The 21,949-nt window shown below is 39.6% G+C and overlaps 1 protein-coding gene across 6 annotated transcripts in view; it reads left to right on the top strand.

The window, feature by feature from the left end:
- Positions 1–40: 40 nt before the first annotated feature.
- Positions 41–21,949, top strand: part of KIAA1328 (KIAA1328 ortholog) — a 177,468-nt gene continuing 155,559 nt past the window's right edge. For 2 of the 6 annotated variants that reach the window (XM_039718652.1, XM_039718668.1), the window contains exons 1-5: positions 41–122; positions 4,510–4,545; positions 6,208–6,347; positions 10,144–10,238; positions 18,347–18,462. In XM_039718652.1, coding sequence (XP_039574586.1) covers positions 71–122; positions 4,510–4,545; positions 6,208–6,347; positions 10,144–10,238; positions 18,347–18,462 — 439 coding nt within the window. In that variant the 5' untranslated portion in view covers positions 41–70. Of the gene's footprint in view, positions 123–2,612; positions 2,889–3,439; positions 3,511–4,499; positions 4,546–5,682; positions 5,772–6,207; positions 6,348–10,143; positions 10,239–18,346; positions 18,463–21,949 lie in introns of those variants that run through there. The other 4 variants (XM_039718676.1, XM_039718695.1, XM_039718686.1 and 1 more) reach the window with 4 other exon arrangements.

The raw sequence follows: 21,949 nt of genomic DNA on the forward strand, positions 1-21,949 counted from the left end.
GCAGACAGCCAATGGGCGGCGAGAGTCGGGGGGGCGGCGGGGGTATGCGGGGAGTGGCGGCTGTTTCAAGATGGCGGCGGCGGCCGCCGGTGTGGGTGGAGGTGCTCGCCGGGGCCGGGACTGTATCCTTGCCTGGGGGTCGGTGTGAGGGGACAGCTGCGGGAGGGGCCGCCACGGGCGTGCGGGGAGGTCTGGCGAGGGGTTTGGCGTGGAACCGATGCGGCGCTGAGGGTCGGGTGGGGTTCTGTGGCCGTGGCAGAGGCTGTGTGAGGGCTCCGCTGGCGAGTGTGGAGGGGGCTTAGCCTGAGGAGAGGGATTGGGTATGTGCCGGTTTGTAGGGGCTACGCGGGATTTCAGAGCAAAAGTGACCTGGGAGAGAAGGGAAGGTTGTAAGTCTTCTTCAGTGTGACCCAGCTGTGAAATCTCGGGGCAAGTAAATATATAGGAAATGGGGAAATTGCGTTCTGTTTATGGGGACTTGCCAGGCAACCAGTAGAGAGAATGAGGTTGAACATCCCGGGGAAAAGGAGGCTCAGGAGCGACCTTTTCACCCTCTGCTAGTGCCCGACAGGAGGTTGGTTGGGCCGGGTGGCAGTCGGGCTCTTCTCCCAGGCGACAAGTGACAGGACAGGAGGACACAGCCTTAAGCTGCTCCAGGGGAGGTTTAGGTTGGACATTAGAAAGCATTTGTTCACACAAAGGGTGATCGGGCGTTGGAATGGACTGCTCAGGCAGGTGGAGGAGTCATTGTCCCTGGAGGTGTTCAAGGAAGGACTGGACCTGGCAGTCATGGGTGTCCAGTCACAGGCTGGATTCAGTGACCTTAGACTGATTGATTCTGTGATTCTGGGGTGTCCAGTCACAGGTTGGATTCAGTGACCTTAGACTGATTGATTCTGTGATTCTTTGAAACTATGGCTAGAAGCTGAGCAGGGAAGAGATGCGTCTTTTGTGACTGGCACCTAAACTTGCCTAGGAGCAGAACGTTTTGGGTGAGCCTGTGTGGGACGTGGAGGGCTCTGTCTGTGAGGGATGAGTGTGAGGCTGGGGTGGTTTCACCTGCAGAGGAGCTGCAGGCTCCTCTTGTGGGAGGCTACGTGGGGCTGGGCACGTAGATGGCGTGGCTGGTGGCTGTGGTGTTGGGAGCTCAGCCTGTGCAAGCCTGGCTGTGGAGAGATGTGCTTGTGCGGCTCAGAGAACCCGGAGCTGCCATTGGTGTTTGGGCTTGTGTGGCTGAGCTGGAGGCTCAGCGACTTCAAGTCATTGGGGTAGAACTGACAGTGTGGCCTGGTGGAAATTTGGAAGCTGACAATTTAGTTTCAGTTATGAGGGGTTTGAAGCATTGCTGTTAGACTGAGAGTGGGATTTCAGCATCAACTGGAAGAGATTGGAAAGAAGAGTATGTCTGTGCTCTTTTATTTATGTTTGACTGCACACTTCCTGGGACAATGTGCAAGTGAAATGGGCCAACCATCCCATGGCCTGTTTAGGGAGCATGTTGTTAACATTTTCCATCTGTGTAAAGCAAAAAAGATTGTCTACAACTTTTTCTGTGCTGTGTGAATGGGATGAAGATGTGTGGCACATGTCGGATTTATTGCCGTTGTCACTACTTTGCTCAGTTGTAGAAGTGTTGATGCAATTACATTGACAGTCTGTTTTTATCAGTCAACAGGTTGTTTCCTATAAGTAAATCTGTTTTATAGAGCCCAGCAGTGGCCTCATGCATCACGATATTCCAAGGAATGAAGTTTTTTCTGACAACCATTTCCATTCTACGTGTTGCGGTGAATAGGCAGTGTTGCCTCTGACCTTGGAAAAGTTTAAATTCTTAGAAAAGCATGTGGCACAATTTAAAAATGATGTCAGCATATGCTTTCAAAAGAAGAGGAGGAATTTGTGTTGAGTTTCTCCAGTGCCTCTCACTGCTGTTGCACTGAACTTCAGCTGTGCTGGTGCAGGGTTTATAATACTACACCTGCCTTACTGGCAGTCTTGGAGGCACGTGGCAGTGGGTTAATGTTAAAATGCTGGTGCTGGTGCTGTCCCCAGTCTGTTACTCTGAGGAAAGGACATTGCTTATGAATCAGCCTCTGAGTCATTGTGATTTTCAGTCCAGCTGATTGAGGTAGCCTGCTCTGAGTTGTTCTAATACACTGGGCTGCAAAGCTTCACCAGGAGAGTCACCCTGGGAGCTGGGGGAGTAATAGTGACAACTTTGACTAGTCTTTGCATCTTGCTACTAGGAATTTATCCGCAACAGCTGGCAATGCCAGAGGCACATTTAAAAGCAGGATGTTGTTTAGGCAGATGGTTTTATTTCCTATAGCCATGTGTTGACACCCAGATTAGCCGTACGTCAGTGGAGTAGGAACTGCCTGTGCTGAAGTTTGTTTCCTGAAGCAGTGTGAGCTGAACATACACTTCTCAGTACCCTGCAGCTTGCTGTTGTGACTGTGCTGACACAGCTGTTTGGGCTGGGCTGTGATCCAGACTTGGACTTTTGATCCATCTTGGTGCTTTTTGGAAAGGGTACGCACAGTGCCTTCCTCGTGAGTTTGTTCAGCTTCCTCGTGCTGTGCAGTGTGTTCTGGCAGCTGGAGGTGGCAGGCTGTGGCTCACACGTGGGGACAGAAATGCTCTCAGTGTTTGTAGAGAGAGCTGGCTTTGACTCCAGTACTCACTGAATGTGTTTTTAAACTGGTGTGAGGCTAATGAGTGACAGTTGTTTACAGGTGGTAAAGTGCATCAACAAGATCATAAGTGAGCCTGTGATCAGGCCCTTCCAGTGTGACAAGTACCAGAAGTGTGATGGACAGTGGGTGTTGATTGAAGTTGCTGTCCACAGGGGGAAGCGCCTAGACTTTTCCTAATCTCTCCATTCTGTGGTAATTGCTAAATTAAGTTTTTGAGATGGTGCTCTCAGAATCAAATTCTAGTTAGGGCAGTGGTTTGTATAGAGACACTGAAATATTTTCACAATTTTACTTTATTGTATGAATGCAACTGCAAAACCTCAAATGCATTTATCTGTTAACAGTAAAGAAATTAGATAATTGAGTAGAAAGTTGATGAAAGTAAAGGGGTATAAACAAAAGACAGTGGAGGAGAATTTTGTGCCCTGTGCTTTTATTTTCCACTTTAGTATTGCCCTGGTTTCAGCTGGAATAGGGTTAATTCTTTTCCTTGTACTTGGTATGCTGTGTTTTGTATTTAGCATGGGGATAATGCTGATAACATGCTGATGTTTTGGATGTTGCTCAGCAGTGCTTACCCAAAAACATGGACTTGGGTGACCCATGCTCTGCCAGCGAGCAGATGCAGAAGAAGCTGAAAGGGATCATGTCCAGGAGAGCTGACCCAAACTGGCCAAAGGGAGATTCCATAATAGAACATCATGTCCAGTACATAAACTGGGGAGTGCTGGCTGGGAGCTGCCAGTTCCTGCTGGGGAAAGGCTTGGGCATTGTTCAGTGAGCAGCTGTACTGTGCATCACTTGTTTCTTTCAGGTTTTAATTCTCTCTCCCTCTTCCCTTCATGTTGCAGTTAGAATTATTATCCTGTTTTTTCAGTTATTAAGCTTTTCTTATCTCTACCCATGAGGTTTACTGTTTCTCTCTGGTTTTCCTTCCCACTTGGGACAGGGAGGTGGACAGGGAGTGGCTCTGTGGTACTGAGTTGCTGACTGGGATTAAGTCACAAGTATGTTAGTAATTTATGTGGGAATAACAATCTTTAAGTTCAGCTAAATGAAACTGCTCCTTTAAGGAAGACAGTATGATTTACACGCTTCCCTTAGTTATATTGAGTCCTATTTTTAGTGGCTTTTAGGATGCAGGGATTCAAGTTCAGTGCTAACAGTCATAGTGACTGCTAATAGCAGAAATAATATGGTGCCCTGTTGTTTGTGATTTTAAAGTGTTTTCTGTGTCATGTAATTCAACAGTTAAACCTCTGGGATATTTGAAAGTTCTTGAAACCTAAAGAAAATCAGTCCTCAAGCTTTTATGTATTACTCCTCATGTGATGATCAGATGAGAATGACCAGTATGAAACCTTTTGCATTTATCCTCATTTATGTTTCTTAGAATGTATTTCCCAGAATGGATTTCGTTGCAATATCAATAAACACTGTTTCAGAATTTGCTTTCCCTACATATCAAGATGGTCCATATAAACTGTTTAAATAAATATTATTAGTTCATTATCTTAGTAATTGCTCTTGTAACTGGGGCTGGTCCCTGGAATCTTTTGCAAAGGTGACCTCAGAGATAATCTTTACAGGTTGAAAGTTAATGCACAGGGAAGAAGGAGTAAGGCCTTTTGTTTTAGCTATCTTTGTGGTGTTTTTTTTTTAAACCAAGTTTTCCTTGCTTTTCTCGCTTCCAGAATGCTGTTTTCTTATCAACAGCTATACAAAATTAAGAGACAAAATACTTCTTTTTACAGTCCTGCTTAAAGAGCTAAGCTTGCACTCTTTTTATTTCCTTTAATAAAGCCACATGCAGCTTCTGATGAAGAAGATCCACTGGTGCCTGTTTCAGGTATGACCTTCTAATACACGTAAGCAAAGGTTTTTTCCTGTGGATGATAAAATTTGCAATGTCTTTTCAGGTGTGTGGTTTGTGTACCTAAGTGTATGTAAGGTGGAAAGTCATCATAATTCGGATGGGACATACATGATTATAGCAGAGGATTTATGCTCTGCTGCTTAGATGAGCATACTGTATAAGATGAATAGTTCCAGGGGAGTTGTTTCTGTTGCAGGTACAGTGTGGCTTTATCCAATTTATCAGGCAAGCTGAATTTTTAACATGGTCTCCACGGAATGTTGAAGCATTAGAGGTGTTAGGTCTTTTGTAAATTTTGAAGATATCAATTGAAATGAAGATTCATGGTGTACAGATAAAGCAATTTTTTTTTCATTAGTTCTTTTGACCTTGATTTACTGACTGCATACTTGTGTACATTGCTGGGGAAAAGATGAATGCTCTTAGTTCCCCTTCAGAATTCTCTTAATTGTTTTCAAACACAGCTCTTAAAGTGACATGAGGTCCTGGAAACGCATCTGGGGATGGTTAACTCTAGACTGAAATAGTGTGTGTGTCATCCAGCAGTTATAAGTTTTGAGGAAGTGTACTCTTTAGGTCTGGGGTACTCCTCAAAACTACTGGCCAAACATCTCTGTTGAACTACAAAACACATGTGGAGGTTTTTAAGCCAGGTGATGTTGGATTGTTTTTCTCTGGGCCCTGCAAAGAAAGCAGTGATCCTAAATGATGGAAATTGATTCACTGTGGGAAATTTTCTACCACTTCTGTGGAAGAGAATATCAGGACCATTGTTTTCGTTTGTGTACAAGCATGGAGATATTAGAGTTTATAATTTTGTTCTTTCACTTGAATTCTGGTATTCTTTCACTATTCTTCTGAAATGAATTACCAATATAATTGTAAATTATCTGCTATTATGAAGTTAATATTTTTTGTTCAAAACTTTTTGCACTTTTGAATAGTCAAAAATTAAACATTGAGGCAGTACCAAGTAGCTATGGGCTTTAATCTGGCCCTGGGAGGTTTTAGTGTTAGTGCCAATGTTGGCACTTTGTAATTGCAGCATCAGGATTTTCAGTGCTATCATGTTCTTCCCATTTGTAGTGGTGATCTAATTCTAATTATGGCAGGAGGTGTTTGACAAATGATCTGTGGAGTGTGCAGTGTTGCCTTACTCATTTGCCTGGTCATGGAAGGAACAAACAGCCTGAGCATCAGTACGTTGGCTGTGTAACAGAAAAAGTGGTATTTTATTATATGAGTGGTGTTTTTAACAGCTTTACTGCTGGTTGGTTCCTTACTGTCTTTGGGTATCAAAGCAGAAACCCAATTTTATGCTTTTGCATCTTACTCAAACACAGTATATTTGCACTGAGCTTCAGTCTGAAGACATAATGTGCATTTCAGAATTTACAAAATGCTCATTGTGTCTGGGTGTGCTTCAGTGCCATGCACCTCTTTTTCTGCTGATGCATCCATCTTAATGAAATTTTGTATGGAGTGAGAGGCCAGGGGGAACTGCAGACCTATTCCTGAGGTGCTCATCCTTTTCCAAAAAAAGAGCTGCTAAGGCAAGGTTGCTTTTGTGGAAGGCAAGAATAGGGCCCCTTTTCACTTTATAATCTGCATGTTCTGCTTGTCTTTCACTTACAGGAGTGTCTGCAAAAGGAAATTTAAGAACAAGGTGTTTGCCAAAATATCAGACAGGTGAAACTGAACTGAAGGTGCCTGTAGCTGTTGCTTCTGTTTCCATGGATCCTGATAGAGGTACAGGAGGTCTGACAGGGCAGCAGGTCAGTAAAATTTTTCTTGCCCTTAAGAGTGCACATTGTAGAAAAAAAAAAACAGATGAAAATTATCAGTTGAAAATGTTTAAAACACTTTTAGAGTAGTTATTTTTACAGTCTCTTACACTTTTTGCCCGCTTTACATGGTGGCTTTCTAGCAGAAATTATCACCTGAAGAGAACAAAGGCTGAATGTGCTAATTTATTTAGGTGGTGTGTAAGTGGGGCTATGTAAACCCCAAAACCAGATTATATTTCTATGTGTGTATTTGTACAGAGGCAATGCATGTAGCCCTGGGTAGTGCCTAACCTATACTTTACTAGCTGAACATGCAAGAAGTTTTGTTCAGTTTATTCATTTTCATTGCTCTAGTCATTTAATTTATAAATTACACAAGTAAAAACTCATTTTAGAGACCTTTTTGCTGTGCCTGCTCATGTTAGAAGGGTAAAATCACTTTTTGTTTTTGATACTAAAAGTTCAAAATGCATTTGAGCAGTAGAAGTAGCTTTGTCAGTTGATGTCAAGTGCTTTGAATTTTGTGGTCTCCTCCTGTGAGACTAGGTGATGTGTTTCTGCAGTTCCTTGCATTAGAAATTCCAAAGCAGCAGGGTTTCCTTTGGAAGGTTATTCTGTATTGTGACAGATGCTGTGATGTTTAGAAATCTATTGAAAGATGCTGTTTTTCTAACCTGGTTTGTGTAGTACAATGACTGTGTAAGTCATTTGAGTACTGTTGAGTCTCTTGCCTAGCAGTCATCTTGGACCAGCCTGTTTGGCATCTTCCCACTTGCAGGCAGGATCTAAAACCTTTGACTGCTTCTGCATTGCTGTTTTATTATCATGCAGTTAAATCTTGTTCTTTATCTAAGATGTCCTTCTCTGCCTTCTGTGTGCTGAGTAACTGCTGTGTGTCAGACACGTATGTTCAAAACTCTGATGTGAAGACAGGTTACTCAGTTCTTGTTGCTTTGACAGTGTCATTGCCCTTGGAACCCTTCAGCATGACACATGGCTAGTTATTAAACTAGTTATTAATTTTTAGGGCTTTTCCGGGACATGTATATTTCCCTTTCTCTGTTTATCGGTGCTTGCTTTTAGAGGCTGGTATGTACCTCTACTTTGCAAATGATGTTGTTAAGTGGCATGCAGATAAATTCCACAAATAGCCCCCATTATGCAGAGTCTTTATGTAGAAGCATCTCTTCATAAGTATCTACAAGCCTGCTGCCTCACAGATGCCTTCATATGCCACATTAAAATCTGTTTTGTTGAATGGTGCATTGATTGCGTTACTTGTTGTCTAGGGAATTTTTACTCCTTTTTTGTTAAAGCCATTGTATAAATGGATTTTGATGTACTCTTTTTGTAAATATAATGCCTGATACGTGAAATCTTAATTGGTGACTCGTGCTTTTGTATTATTGACAACAAGATGTGTTCAAAGCTATGTTTCATTTTTGTCTTTTTAAACCTTCTGTTTTTCGCTTGCCTTGCCACATTCTTATGGAAACTTTGTACTCTGAAGATAAACTCTGAATACTTGAAACAAACAGAACACATGTTTTTATTTGTTATTGAAGAACTTCTTTTGCATGGAATTTTCATCAACAACACAACTCACTTTCTGCAAAGCATTGTGTGCATGTCTAGGGAGAGCTGATGGCTTTACTATGGCACAGAGTCATGAAATGGTTTGGGTTAAATGGGACCCTAAAGATCATCCAGTCCAACCCCCCTGCCATGGGCAGGGGCACCTTCCAATAGTGTATGCTGCTCATAGTCTCATCCAGCCTGGCCTGCACGTAATTCTGAGTAAAATGCTCTAGGCTGGAGTAGGTGAGCTGTTGTCCTTTCTGTGATTCTGCATGATTTTGTCATGTCGTGTCAGCTTCCAAGGTGTGGAGAATGTCTTCTCCATACTGAGTTCCAAAACTGTCTTCCATCCTGGACTGTGTAGAAAGGACAGATATCTGGGAAAAGGAGACAGTCTTGGCCGCTACCTCCTTTGTTGTCTTCTTCAGATGGTTGAGGTATTGCTGTGCATTATTCCACAGCTCCATGTTGATGTGTGTTATGGTACAAGTCTGCTTCTGATAATTTCATGTGTGCCATCTTTGCATACTTGTGGGTGATAGAAAAAGCTGATTTTCCTCTTCATCCCACAGAGGTTTGTCTGACAGTATGTACATCAGTTTGGGTGACATTCTGTTAAAATCCCCTTCACTAATATGATCAAGCTTTATTATCTTTTTTTTGAGGTCTGTAACTTTTCATTTTTCTTAAAGAAGTTTCATCATCAGTGTGCTAAGAAAAAATCACACATTTTTAGCCTGCAAAGTGAAATTCCTTCAACCATACGTTTAGTTGAATTCAGTCAAGTTAGACATTCTCTCTTCATTTTTGAATGACATATGTTTGGGAAGAAAACTGTGAAATCAAATGCCCTTTGAAAAGTGATGAAATTTGCCTTGTGAAATTGTTTTCCCCTTGCCTCTGAGAAGAATACACTGAAGTTAAAATGAAAGATCATGCAGGTGTGAGATGAGTCTATGTGAAAACATCGCCTCCTTTGTAGTGGTCATTATTCTTTAATTGTTTTTAAGGTGCTGTTTAAATAGATGAGAGGGAAAGGGGTCACTTTTCTCTGGTGTAGATCAGCTGCTTTTACTGACAATGAGAGAAGTCCAGTGTTGGCTTTGTATTCTTTTGTGCATTGTTGTGTTGACTTGGCCAAACTGCAGGGAATCTCGTGGCCTTCTTTTATCTTGATCTAAAGCACTGCATGCACTTAGGGGAGGGGGCTTGTAAAAGTATAAACTGAAACTCCTTCAGATTGAGCGGACATACTGAAACTTGCCAAAATCCCGGACAGAACAGCATGGCTCTTACTGCTGCATTTATCTTCGGGCTCCTATTTCGTGCTTACCACTTGCGCTACAGAACTGAATACCCCATCACAGGAATTTTTGGTGAATAAAACCAGTTTGGAACCGTTTCCTTCGGGAACAGCCGAAGTCGGGAATGCCGGGCAGCAGAGTGCCCTCTGGTGGACACACGTGGAAAGTACAGCGGTTCTCTCTGCGTTCCCGGGAATGCCTGAAAGATCTGAAGTGCTCAGCATTGCTACAGCCTTCGTTTGACAAGCATTATTTACGAAAATAGCATATATTTAGCAGTATAATATATATCTACCAAAAAAAAATTTCATTATCTATCTATATATATTCGTAAATATAGTATATATTTACAAAATAAGCAAATAAGCCAGTAAAACGAAACAGTAGCCACATGTGAAGATGTGTGTTCTTTTCTCTGTGTTAAAAAAATGAAACAAGGGATGTACTCTCTGCTAACGTTATTTTGCTGTTTTGTATGCTTTGATCGTAAATGCTAAGGCAGCATGGTGTTTTTTTCCTCCCTATGTTATGATCCTAATATGATAAAGTTTGAAGTTGGATTTGGATACTGCTGCACTAGATTTCCAAGTCATGAGAACCTACTCCTCTTTATGTAGTATGAATCAAGGAATAGTGCATGTCTTAAAACTTTACCCAGCATGTTTTAGTATTGAAGCTAGCAGCTTGCATTTGAATTACAAATATCTTAAAATAATTCTTCACAATTTGGTAATTTGTTTCATTGAAATGTACTTACATTTTGAAAAATATGAATTTTATTTCCAGTTGGAATTGATCTACTTTCAGCTTCTAATTATTAGGTCTTGAAGTGCTTTAATAGCTTATGAATTATTTGTTTTCTTTTAAACAGTACATTCTAAAATGTAACTTTAAATTTTCAGGGCACTAATGAAGGAGGAATGAAGAGTGCTTCTTTAAAGGATTTGTGTCCTGAGGACAAGAGACGCATTGCGAACTTAATTAAAGAACTTGCCAGGTAAGAAGAAGCATCACCTGAAAATGCATTAAGTTTAAAGAGAGTAGTTTCTCTAATTAACATCAAGCAATGTAGAACTGCTTGAAAAACCCGCATATTTGCACAAGGTAATTTTTCTTGCTGGAAAAAGTACGAAGCAGCCTTGTTGGTTTTTCCTTACTTCCTGAGCCCCTAAATATATGTTTAAAAGGGAGGCCAAAATGTCGTGACCTGGAATACTTCTGTAATAACCCAATGACAGGGCTAGGATTTTGTTTGTTGTGTGTATCAAGCACTACAAGTAAACACAATCTGCTTTTGGAAATGACAGACTTCGTTGGTATGAAACTTTGTAGTGCTTATTGTTTGGCAGAGGTAAGCTTTTCTATGGAAGGCCATGTTGAAAGGTGCGTTGCTGATCTTGTGGTTGAAACACGTTGGTAATGATTTGCCTATGTAATTATCACTTACCTAGCCAAACTACTTCTTGCTTCCCTTAATTTCTCCAGATTCTACCTGTTCCTTGAAAGGAGAGGTAGAAATAGTGCAAGTTCCTCAGCTTCAGCAGAAGTATTTTTTTTAAGTTTCATTCCAGTGCTAGTTACATTCTCAAAGGTAAAGGAGGTAAAAAGAGGTTGAATTAAAGTGAGGAGGTTTTTGTCCTACTCTTTGTCCCTAACACCTCAGAATCTCTGGAAATCTGTTTCTTACAGAGTGGCTGTAAAAATGAGGAGGAGCACATGGGCCTTTGGCAGGCTTTGCCATATCAGTGGGGAAGATCTTGTGAGATGATCCCAGGTCCTTTGGGCTAGAAGTTATTGTTAATAATTACTGCTAATAATTAAATGCTTTTTGACATTGATCCCTTATGTCTGTGCAATAATTGGCAAGCATTACTGTCCTTTTTCATTTTATATAGAAAAATTTGGAAAATTAGAGAAATTAAGTGACTTGCTCAAGGTCATGCAATAACTCTCTGGTGCAGCTAGGAATATTTTCTCTCTGATTATCCTTATCCAGTGAACCATTTTACCTGCTAATAATTTGTACTGATACAGGATTTCTTGCCATACAGTATTTTAGTAATTTCTGAAGCTCTTCATGCTTGCAACTCTATTTTATCATGCCTTGTGTTAGAAAATGTATAGTTAAGACTGTCATAAAGAGTAGATTGGTGGGAAGCCTGGTTACAAATTGTCAGATGTTGGAGCTATTCGGACACTGTTGCCACTGTTGATATATAGAGGTATATTCTAATATTAAAAAAAGCCTTTTATTACATTGTTCCTCATAATACACTGCTCCCTAGTGAATAGTAGTACAGTAATTCATTCGAGCATGGGATTCTTCTTAAATCTCAGATGCTGTGATTTTTCCCTGAGGACAGTTTGATATTTCTGCCTGACATTTCTTTGAAGAAAAATAGAAGGTGCAGCAACATTAATTTTGAAAAGTAAAATTAGTGGAACACTATTATTTTATACTTAGTTCTCTTTTATTTTTAAACCTAATCATATTTTTATTGGATGTAATTAAAAGTCCTTTGCAGAGTAATAGGGAAGTTGAACTTTAATTCCGCTCACCTCGTCACTTTTTTAAACTCTCCATAATTTTCATCCTTAGTTGTGCAATGATAGAGAGTTTTTACAAGCAGTAGAACATTCTTTGCCACTTTGGAGAAGAAAAAGGAGCAGCAGAATGTTGAAAGTTTTACAGGAACACTGTCCTGCAGTAAATACTTGGAATAATAAAGGTCTCACTTGGGCTCACTGTTCCTTGTTTTGCAATTATTTATGAATGGTAGTTGAAACTAATTCATGCACGTTTATTGCAGGATGGTGAACAGAAATAGATTGCTCAGTAAGTAGCTGCATGAAAGCTCTTTTAAGGTGGTAAAATTCTGTTTGTTTGGAATCCAGTTGCAAAATATGATTGACTCCTGGGGCTTTAGGTTCAGCCAGGTCTTGCTTCAGCAGTTCAGGGTTGTGGTCTTTCCTCAACTTCTGTGACTACTGAAGGAGAGTACTTCAAAAGTACTCTCCTGTACTTTTCTTTGTATTTTTTACTTGTCTTCCTCCAACTCTCACTCCCCCTGCACTTTTGAACATTGAGGGTGTGTGTGCCAGTGCAGTTGTTAATTTGCTGAAATGTAAGACTTCATATTAGTATGAGTAAATTCTGTGCTAGCTACATTAATATAATTTTTTTCTGGGAAAAAAAAGAAGAGTTTCTTGGCTATAAAGATCTCCTGCTGGGGATTCCAGTGGCTGACATCACCTTAGCTGTTCGGAATTTTATGGAATTGGATTTTGAAACAGGGTCTAAAGAAAGGGCTCAGCTGTATCCTTTCTAATCCTCAATCGTAGTTTTTGATCTGTGCTGCTGCCTGTAAATCTAACCATTATCTTGCCCTTCTTTGAATGTATCCTTTTAAGGTGAAATGAGAGTGGCAGACTGAAGCCAGAGTTTAAAATACTCAAATGTTGCAAATTTGAGCTTTTTAATTTATTGTGTCAGCAGATTCTTTTAAAATTTCTGAGAAGAATGAGTCATGCCATTGAATGCCAAAGTGCTTTGTGAGTGAGTGGAGTATTCTTGAGTGTGATCAGTCATTATTTTCTGAGACAACCAGTGTGGCACCTTCATGTTTTCAGCAAGGTCCTCCTGGCGTGGTGGTGAAAGTGGCACAGTAAGAGCAAATTTTGTCTCTCCCTATAAGCGAAGTCCTTTCAAAAGAGGCAAAGAAGACTCTCTCTGAGCTTTTATTCCTGCAGGCTGCTCCTGAAGCAGTCATCAGCTTATGTAATGAAATGAGCAGTGGCATGGTGAAGACACAGAAAGATTCTTAGGCTCGTACTCACTGCCAGTGTCAGTACACATTAGCCTCTTCTGAGAGGGAGCGGCGTGGGGCCCGCTGGGATGTAGCCAGTTGACTGTTGAACATTAAGGACTTATTAGACACCACACTGAGACTGATTATGAAGTATTCTAGGGTGAAATACTTTGAGTGATATGCAGATTTTGAGAGAGATCTCTTTCTTGGCCTTCAGTTAAATGGAGAGGATCATAACTCCTTAGCAGAGAGAGTGAACGTGTGTGTGTTTGCAAGATTCACTTCACTCTTAACTGGTATATAGCCATAGTTCTGTGACTTTGGGGCTCTTAGTATGGCAGGTACATCATAAATACTTCCCCTCTCATCACAAATGCCTGTACAGCTCACATATGGAGTTTGCCTTTTGAGTGAACAGAAGCATTAAGTGATGTAGAGTGGTTTGTGAAAGTTTAAGTTTTGTTTTCAGTGGCAGAAATTGGTGTCTAACTATTTTGCATTTCTTTTTGTCTTTCAATAAGATAAACTTGGAGAAAGATGGCTTTCTGTTGTCTTTGCAAACAAATCTTCAAAAGCAATTTAGATAGAAAAGTATCATAATGCCCTTCTGCACCCATGGGAGGGAGTGATTTCCCTTTCCAAAAGATGGTTTTTGCTATTATATTAGTGTTCTGGCTAAGATCACTGGCATGCCCAGAATGACTTGTAACTGGTAACTACTAAACCAGCTTTCAGACAGCCTGTTATCCCTTACTGAGAAAATGCTTCCCTCTTCCCAAGACCCTGGATTCCTAAACCCTTGGCAGGGTGCTAGCAGTTTGGGGTACTAGTCTTTTCTACTGTCTTTGATATGAAGCTGAAAATGACCAACTGAAATTGAAATTTTCTAACAAAAGGTGAAAATGGGCATCAAAACAGAATGTTGATTTGGATGCAGAACTGGAAACTATTGAAGAGGTTTCAATAAAGCTATTATAGTGTATATTTGCTGTTTTTCTTCCAGTCCTTAAGATCTTTGAAGGAAAATTTGCTTGTGGTTTGTATTACAAATCTTGTGTGTCTGGCCTTTTGTGTTGCCTTCTCTCCTGGGTTACACTACTTTATATTTAACCAAATTGTTACCTGGCTTTAAAATAAAAATCTTTCTCTGTTTTTTGTGTGTTACTTTAGGGGCAATTTTGTGCTGCAGTTTTCTTAATTGGTCCGGCAGTGAGAGTGCAAATGAGATATCCCTAAGCTTGTCTGGAAATTACTTTGTGTTGATAGGTAAAGCATGCCCAGGATTATTGCATCACCAATCACACTTACTTTCTGTGCTTAAAAAGTCATTTGTAGCTATAAATTCATGCTGTGAAATCTAGTTTTGCATTTTGCAGGTTGCATATCGTTAAATTTATCCATTGTGTAGAAATTTCAATTAGGTTTTGGGCCGATAGCAGAGGTTTTTTTATTATTTTTTTTCTAATGTGTACAAACTGATGCTTGAGTAAAATGTATCAGGTTTGTAAACCCTGATCCTTGGACAAAAATTCTGTTTCTTTCTTTTCTCCCCCTCTCTGGAGGTGGTCTTCCATGTTCCAGATGCCATTCTTTGTATGGAATTTAAAACTCATAGTTTTCAAGAATGGTCACCACACTTTTTTTAATCTTTGGTAGCCAGTTGGCAGACTAATACCAGATTGGTGTTTATTAAAAGATAAGTGTTCCCAAGGAGTGTAGGACTGATCAGTGAAGTTCCCAGTGTCTATATGTCTGTTTTTTGCTTAGTTTGTCTTCTGTCTTAACTAGCTAAGCTTCAATGTTCCTATTGCATTTCAGATTTTTCTTGGTAAAAGCTAATTTTTTAAAATTTTAAAAAATAGAGACGCTGTTTTTAATTTGCTTTTCCAATTCTGCCTTTAGTCAGAAAGAGCGGAGTTCTGTCCCTAGTGTAGTGTTGATTTGAGTATTATCATGGCTCTTTCTTGTGCATGTCAGTTTTTCATTAAATAAATAAAATTTGAAGTGCTGTTGACTTGTGCAGTGCTTCAAAAATTCTACCTGGAGAGCATCAGTCCTGCTTACTCAGTGGAATGAGTCAGTGTCATCAGCAAACCCCTTGATCAATTCCTTCTTTAGATTAGACAGAAATACTAGTATCAGCAGTGGACCTGGGAGCACACAATAATAATTGGAACTGGTGAAGTAGGAATTAATTTTAACACTAAGGCGGATGTCTTAGCAGGGCTTTTTGTCAATATACCTGCATTATGAGTTTTTCTAAACAGGCTCCTGCAAAATAAAATTATTTATTTAAATGCATCTAGAATTATATAGGCTTTGAACTGCTGAATTTAAAGCAAATCTTGAACAAAGATGGTGCACGTCCTATGGCAAAAGGTAGGTGAATGTGAATTGAATGCAAGAAAATATAGCAGAGACTAAATGGAAGGAATAGTTCCACTGATTCATCATCTTTGCTCTCAGCTGTCAGTTGTCTATTTGATCCTGGAAGCAAGAACAATGGAGCTGGATACCAGCATGTTGCTCAGTGGAGCAGTTGAGCCCTTTGTAGTTGTGCCTTCATTCTTTCACTGCTCTTTTCTGACCCAAGTGAGTGAACAGAGGGTGAAAATACTTTCGAGGAGCATTATATGAGCCTTGTAATGTTTTTGTACAGCATCAGTGAAGTCCTCCATAGTTCTGCTAAAAATCATTTGTTCTTTACTGCCAGAAGGCAAAGAAATAAGTTTATTAAAAAAAAAGCAACTCACTGAGCTATTTATGGGAAGTGACATAAATCCAGCATTATCTGATGAGATTCTTGTATTCCTTTTCTCTGACTTCCTTTTGCCACCTCCTGTGAGTAACCGTCTTTTGTATCTCGCCTGCCCTTTATGGGCTGTCTCCTGCTTTGTGATACATAAACACATACTGCCACATTTCTTCTGAGATCACTTACTGTTCTCAGTCATTTACTGTGTAAGATATGTGGCACAATATATTCATGTGTCTGGGAGTGTGACAGCTTGCTGTGATATGTGTTAAATACAAACACAGCACGTGAATGTGATGCACACTGATATAAGCAACAAATCACAGAATCTAGAGATTAGTAAAGCCTGCTAGATTTTGTTTGATTTTTCTAGTGCTCTCTTCTTTCATGCCTTTTTTTCTTATACTGTTCAATTTTAGTGTTATTGGGTGCCAGCATAGCCCAGCATTTGTTGCCCCAAACCCTTTTCTCATGCAGCATCACTCCTGCAAGTTACTGAGCAAGCTTCCTTCCTTTCATAGAATCCTGGAGATGGTACTTGGTTCCAAAGAGAGATGGTTCTCTCTTTCCAGTTGCCTGCCCTGCTCTTGTTTCATTCACATCTTTCGTCCACGTGGTCATTGTGTTCTTCATTGTGGTTTTCTAATTAATTAAAAAAAATAAAATTAACTGGTTTTGCATCTTTCACTGATTATGTGAAGGAGGGTCATACATGTTGTAGTCATTGAGGTGGTTGCCCTGGACTCAGAGGAAGCAAATGGGACATGGTTGGATGTGAAAGTCTCTATCTGCAGCTTGTGGCAAATGTGCTGCAGATTGTGGCTGTTAATGCAAGGATGTGTGGTGGATATTCCTCAAAAGTTTGTTTCCTGCTTAGCTGAGGAGGGCAGAGTTGTTGGTGTGGGTCCAGAATTTGTAAGGTAGTTCCTGTTACCACTTTTCTTTAATGCTGTGTGCCCTTTTAACAGCCTGTGAGTGTAAGGAAAGGAGCCTAGGAACAGGCTGGACTCATCACACCTTCCTAGGCTGGGCCCAAGGTTGTAAGTGAGACCTTGTGCATTTGACTAATGGAATGCTTTTATACTTAATCCCTGTCTTTTTTTCCCTCCCTGTACATTAGAAACTTTACAATTAATAATTTGATCCAAGCTTTCAAACCACCCTAATTTAAAGAATTTGATTATCTGGTATCTGTTGTCTGTCTCCCTCTAGGTTTATAGAGAAAAAGTGTGAGTTTCAGTATTATTATTTTCAACTTCATGCAGTCTGCTTGAGCTGATATGGGAAGGGCTGTGGGTTGATCTTGGAGTTGGGGAATACTGCTGGTTTATAATTCACTCCAGGGGAGTGACCCAGTTGTGGTATTTATGACTTTTCCACTGGAAGATCAAAACAAATCTGTGCCCTCTTAAGAGGAACAATGATATCAAATGTATGGCTCAGTCCTTGAATGAAACATTTTGTTCAGAGTATTAGTCTAATGGGATGAGTGGAAGGCTTAGTCTAATACTTACACATATATATTTCATTTTCCCCCTTCTCTTTCCTCTTCCTATAAGATTGTTCTACTTTAAGGAAGTTAAAATTGGAGTTTTCTAAAAGTTGTGTTGCTTTGGTCTCCTGTCACCTGTGTTGTGGCAGCTGTTTCATCATCATAAAAGACTGAACTTTAAGAGCCTTCAGCAACAGAAATTGCCTAAGTGCAGAGCAATAATATTTATTAGTCTAAGCTCATTACTTAATATTTTTGTGGGGCTTTTATAGAACCATGATTTCCAAGCCACGTTTTTTAGCATAGTTACAGGATCAACTGTGCATAATGATCTTCTTGCCTACGTGATACCAGAATAATTGTTTTTATAGCCTGCTCTTGAGGTGCAGAATAAATGATCATTGTAAGCCTTTCTCCCATTGTCATCTTTTAATCTTGATCCAATTATTTACACTGAGCAGCAAGATACAGGGTGCCATGCCCCAGACAGAAAGGATAATTTACGCCTGCAGCTTGATATTTGAAAATCCTCAGAAAAGGACAAACAGTTTTGTTTGGAGAAAGCTAACAAGAAAAATGATTCCTTCCTGGACTTGTATTTGACCAGTAAAGGTGAAAGAAGGATTAGTTTATAGATTAAGAAACAGAAAAGTTTTCCAGAATTTTCTTCCTGTCGTGTCAGCTAAACTCTCTCATCTGAGTTTTCTGTCTTCCCATCCTAAATTTGTAAGTATCCCAGTGAATCTTCATTATGGCTGCAGAGAGTCAGACTGGACAAACCTAATTGTGGGTTCAGGCCCTGACTTTGTTCTTCCATGCTGCCCATTAAAGTGCATATACTTTACTGAGGCTGGTGTTTTAAAAAAAAAAAAGATATATTGCATAAAGTTGTACGTATCTTCCAGTGTAATATATTATAAACATTGTGATGAACTAACCTGTTTAGGGTGGAGAGGATGTTATACATTTACCTGCAAAGTGGTGGAGGAGTAGGAAGTCAGGCGCTGTGGTTATGGGCATATATTTTATTTTTCTCAAATTCTTTTCAGGGTAAGTGAAGAAAAAGAGGTGACAGAAGAACGGCTGAAAGCTGAACAGGAATCGTTTGAGAAGAAGATCAGACAGCTAGAGGAGCAGAATGAACTCATCATCAAGGAAAGGGAAGATATCCTTTAAAAATATGTGCAATGGCTCACTGAAATAAAAAGTGAAGTACAGAGAAATAATTGTTCTAATTTATGGCATAGAATAAATCTGCATGTGCTGCCATTCAAAAGCAATCAGAGAGATGACTTGTCAGCATGTGACACTGGTTCATTTGAGCTTAAACTGCCATCCAGCTGTTCCTATGATGTTGTTTTGCTATGAAATAGATATTTGTCAACTAAAAAAATGACAGTAAGGAATTTACACATTAAAATATTATTATAGATATTTTTTGTAAAATTCTGTTAGGTGGTCATAATTTAGGTCTAAAACTTGCATGGTATTCCAGTTCTCTCCATGTCCAGAGAAAGGGAATCTACACTAAATGGATACAAATTAAATATATGTACTAGGAAGTTTAGCTAGCTTAGACTTTGTTTGGTGTAGGGTTTGTTTGTTTCTATATAAAACAGCTAGCAGATTCTCTTTTCTTGCTAACTGTGACTTGCAATTCTTTAAGCTGCATATGCTTAGTCCCCATCCTGGAATATCACATGCAAAGTCACCATTGCAGAAATTGCTAATTTTCTTTCTGAGATGTGACTGACCTTTGCAAAATTCTCTTGTTAATTTCTCTTCCAAATCTCTGGTATTGATGCTTTATTGTTAAATTTCTCAGAGGGCTAAGGATTGTCTGCAGTGGGATAGGGAAGAGACAGGACTGCAACTACAGGAAAAGCAAATAGTGTGTGATTGATTGGGAGCTGCATTGCCAATAGGGAAGGTTTTAAAAAGCGTGATGGATGTTTTAAAAAGCATGATGGAGCCCAGTGTGCAGTACTGTTTTCAGTCCTGAGCCATCCCTAGTTCAAGTTAAAAACAAAGTTAGTGACAAAAAGAGGCTGTTCAAGCTATTGGCCAGTGTTGAAACAGAAATAGAGATAATTGAGAAACTTAAACATAAATTTAGAGGAGGGTTCTTGAAAATTCTGGCAATCCTATTTCACAGTTTAGCACTGGAGGTGTAACAAAACCAGTGCTTCTTTATGGTGGAGCTTGCTTGGCTTAGGAAAGGCATTCAGTGATGTGTGGTCTCTGTCAGGAGAGCACTGCCCTGATGACTTAGAGCATCCCTTGTAGCACAATAGCACTTATTTTTCTGGAAAAAAAAAATTGTCTGTTTGTCCTAAATAATATACCCATCAACACAGTTGGCTGTGAACTGTTACTGGAAAATATTAGGTCTGAGGTATTTCAAGAGCCATTAGATGTGACAACAGCTCTTTGACATTGATTTCACTGAAGCCAGTATTTTGTTGTATATTACATTTTGTGTATTCAGTCAGTTCGTGCATGTGGGTGGGATGCATGTTCCTGGTTTTTTGTTATTTATCCACACAAAGATTTCACTAATTCACATGAAGTTTATTTGGCTAGTGAAAAGTAGACATGATTGCTTTTTTTTTGTTTTGTTGTCTGGGGTATTTTCCCTTTCCTTTTGTTTCTTTACCAGAAATAGATTGCACAAGCATGAGTACTTTTCCAGAAGTCTGGTAGACATGGCAGAAGGTTAATGCATGCAATTTTACACTTCATAAAACTCTGTAAAACCTAGATATATAAAACAAGGTTATAATTTAAAACAATGTAATTTTAACTGCTGCAATACTTGCCTATCATACATGAATGATTCAAGATCTTCAGTGTAACTCTGATCACTTAATTTTTTAAAGCTTGTTGCAGAGACAAGAAATAGTAGAAATTACTTGCTGAGGCTGAATACAGATTATAGCTGTTTCATGTACAGCAAACTTGAAATTCTTTAATTTCTTCTGAATTATAGTGTCCACATGCAAATAAGATATCAGGGATATAATACCATAAGAAAATAAAATTCAAGTCTGTTAAAATCAATTTTATCTTTTTTTTTTTTTTTGCCCCACAGAGCTTATTTATTCTCTATAAGATAACTTTCTTTACTGCAGTATTTAAAAGTACCCTGCAGTAACAGATTGGTGCTTCTGATATAAATGCAGCTATCCAGCAAACTGCAATTTCGGCTTGGTAAGGGTTTAGTTCACTTAGCTTGGGGACTGTGTGGTTGTTTTCAGCAACATGTATTTTTGTTGTTTTGTTTTTGTTTTTTTTTCTCCTTTAGATTCTTGAAGGAAAAATATTGCTTGGTGCTTGAAATCTTTATTTTGAGGAAAATCCATCCTTATTTTGTTGTGGTTGATTTTTTTTACCCCTGAGAAGATGTGAAGACCCCTCTGTTCAAATTTGCTGCTGATGACCTGTGACAGAAGCTTTGGGGGAAGGGAGATGGGTGGTATGCAACGATCTCACTACAAAACTTTGAGTAACTTATCAGCATTTAGAGAACAGCATTTGGCTGCAGCCCAAACTCACATTTGCTTTGGAACTGCTCAGTGTTACCCAGGTAGGGAACAACACCTAAAATTTCACACAGATATAGAAGTCAATTCTACCCTTCTTGGCAGGTGAAACTTGGAAAATTGAGTTCTTAGAAATAGGGGGTGCTGTTGTTAATGGAGAACAACAGTGATGAGCATACTGTGAACTATAAATAGTCCAGCCTATTGCCAGCATTGCCAAATAGTTAGTATCACAGAATTATGGAAAATTAGGGATTTCAAGTAGTCAGTTGGTCTACAACTTCTTAAAGAGGTATTTGGGCCTATTATGTTATAATTTGGTTAAAAGTAGCTGTTCTGGCTTGGTTTATCTCATGACATTTACACTTCAGACTGACTTCTTTCAAAAGCAACTTGTTTTTAAGTGTTTCAAACAAAATGTTCCAAAACCAAAAGAGGATCAAAACTTTGTTTTGTTTGTAATAAGCTCTTTTGCTTATAATAAACTGGAAAGTTCTAGTGCTGCTGTTAGAAGATGTGGCACTTAGTGGTGTTCAGGGATGACAGCTTTTGCTGTTCTTACTAAGATTTGCCCAGCTGGGCTGAACTGGATAATCCAGTAACAGCTGCTCACACTCTTTTGATGCCCTCCCCAATGAAAGCATCTTACAACTATGAAGACGATACGGTGATGGGGGAAAATACCACTCTCTGAAAGTTAAGTTTACATAAAAGATAAAGAGGCAAATTGTAAATGGTGTGTGAATTGGGAAAGTAGGATCTGGAACATGTCTGAAGAGAAAGATGTGGAAAAGGAGGTTGGGCTGGACATGACTCATGTGAAAGTAACAAAAGCCTGTGACTGATAGCTTCAGAAATGTTTGGGATAAGCAGCTAGGGTTAATAAGAGCCAAGATGCCAGCAGGTGACCTAGGATGAGTCAGACAACTGTAAGACAGCTGATGCAAGCAGGGATGTGTCTGTTTAGGGTATTGAAGCACCCTCTGAACTTTTGAATAGAATTTGGGACTAAGTTAATGTGAGAACTGCCATGTATCACCTCCTGTAGTGCCTTCTACAGCATCTACTCTTGGCATTGGTGTTCTCTTTGCTGCTGTGTGGTGACTAAAC

This window comes from Passer montanus, unplaced genomic scaffold (genome assembly GCF_014805655.1).
Source record: "Passer montanus isolate IOZ18808 unplaced genomic scaffold, ASM1480565v1 scaffold104, whole genome shotgun sequence".
In the NCBI taxonomy this organism is placed as follows: domain Eukaryota; kingdom Metazoa; phylum Chordata; class Aves; order Passeriformes; family Passeridae; genus Passer; species Passer montanus.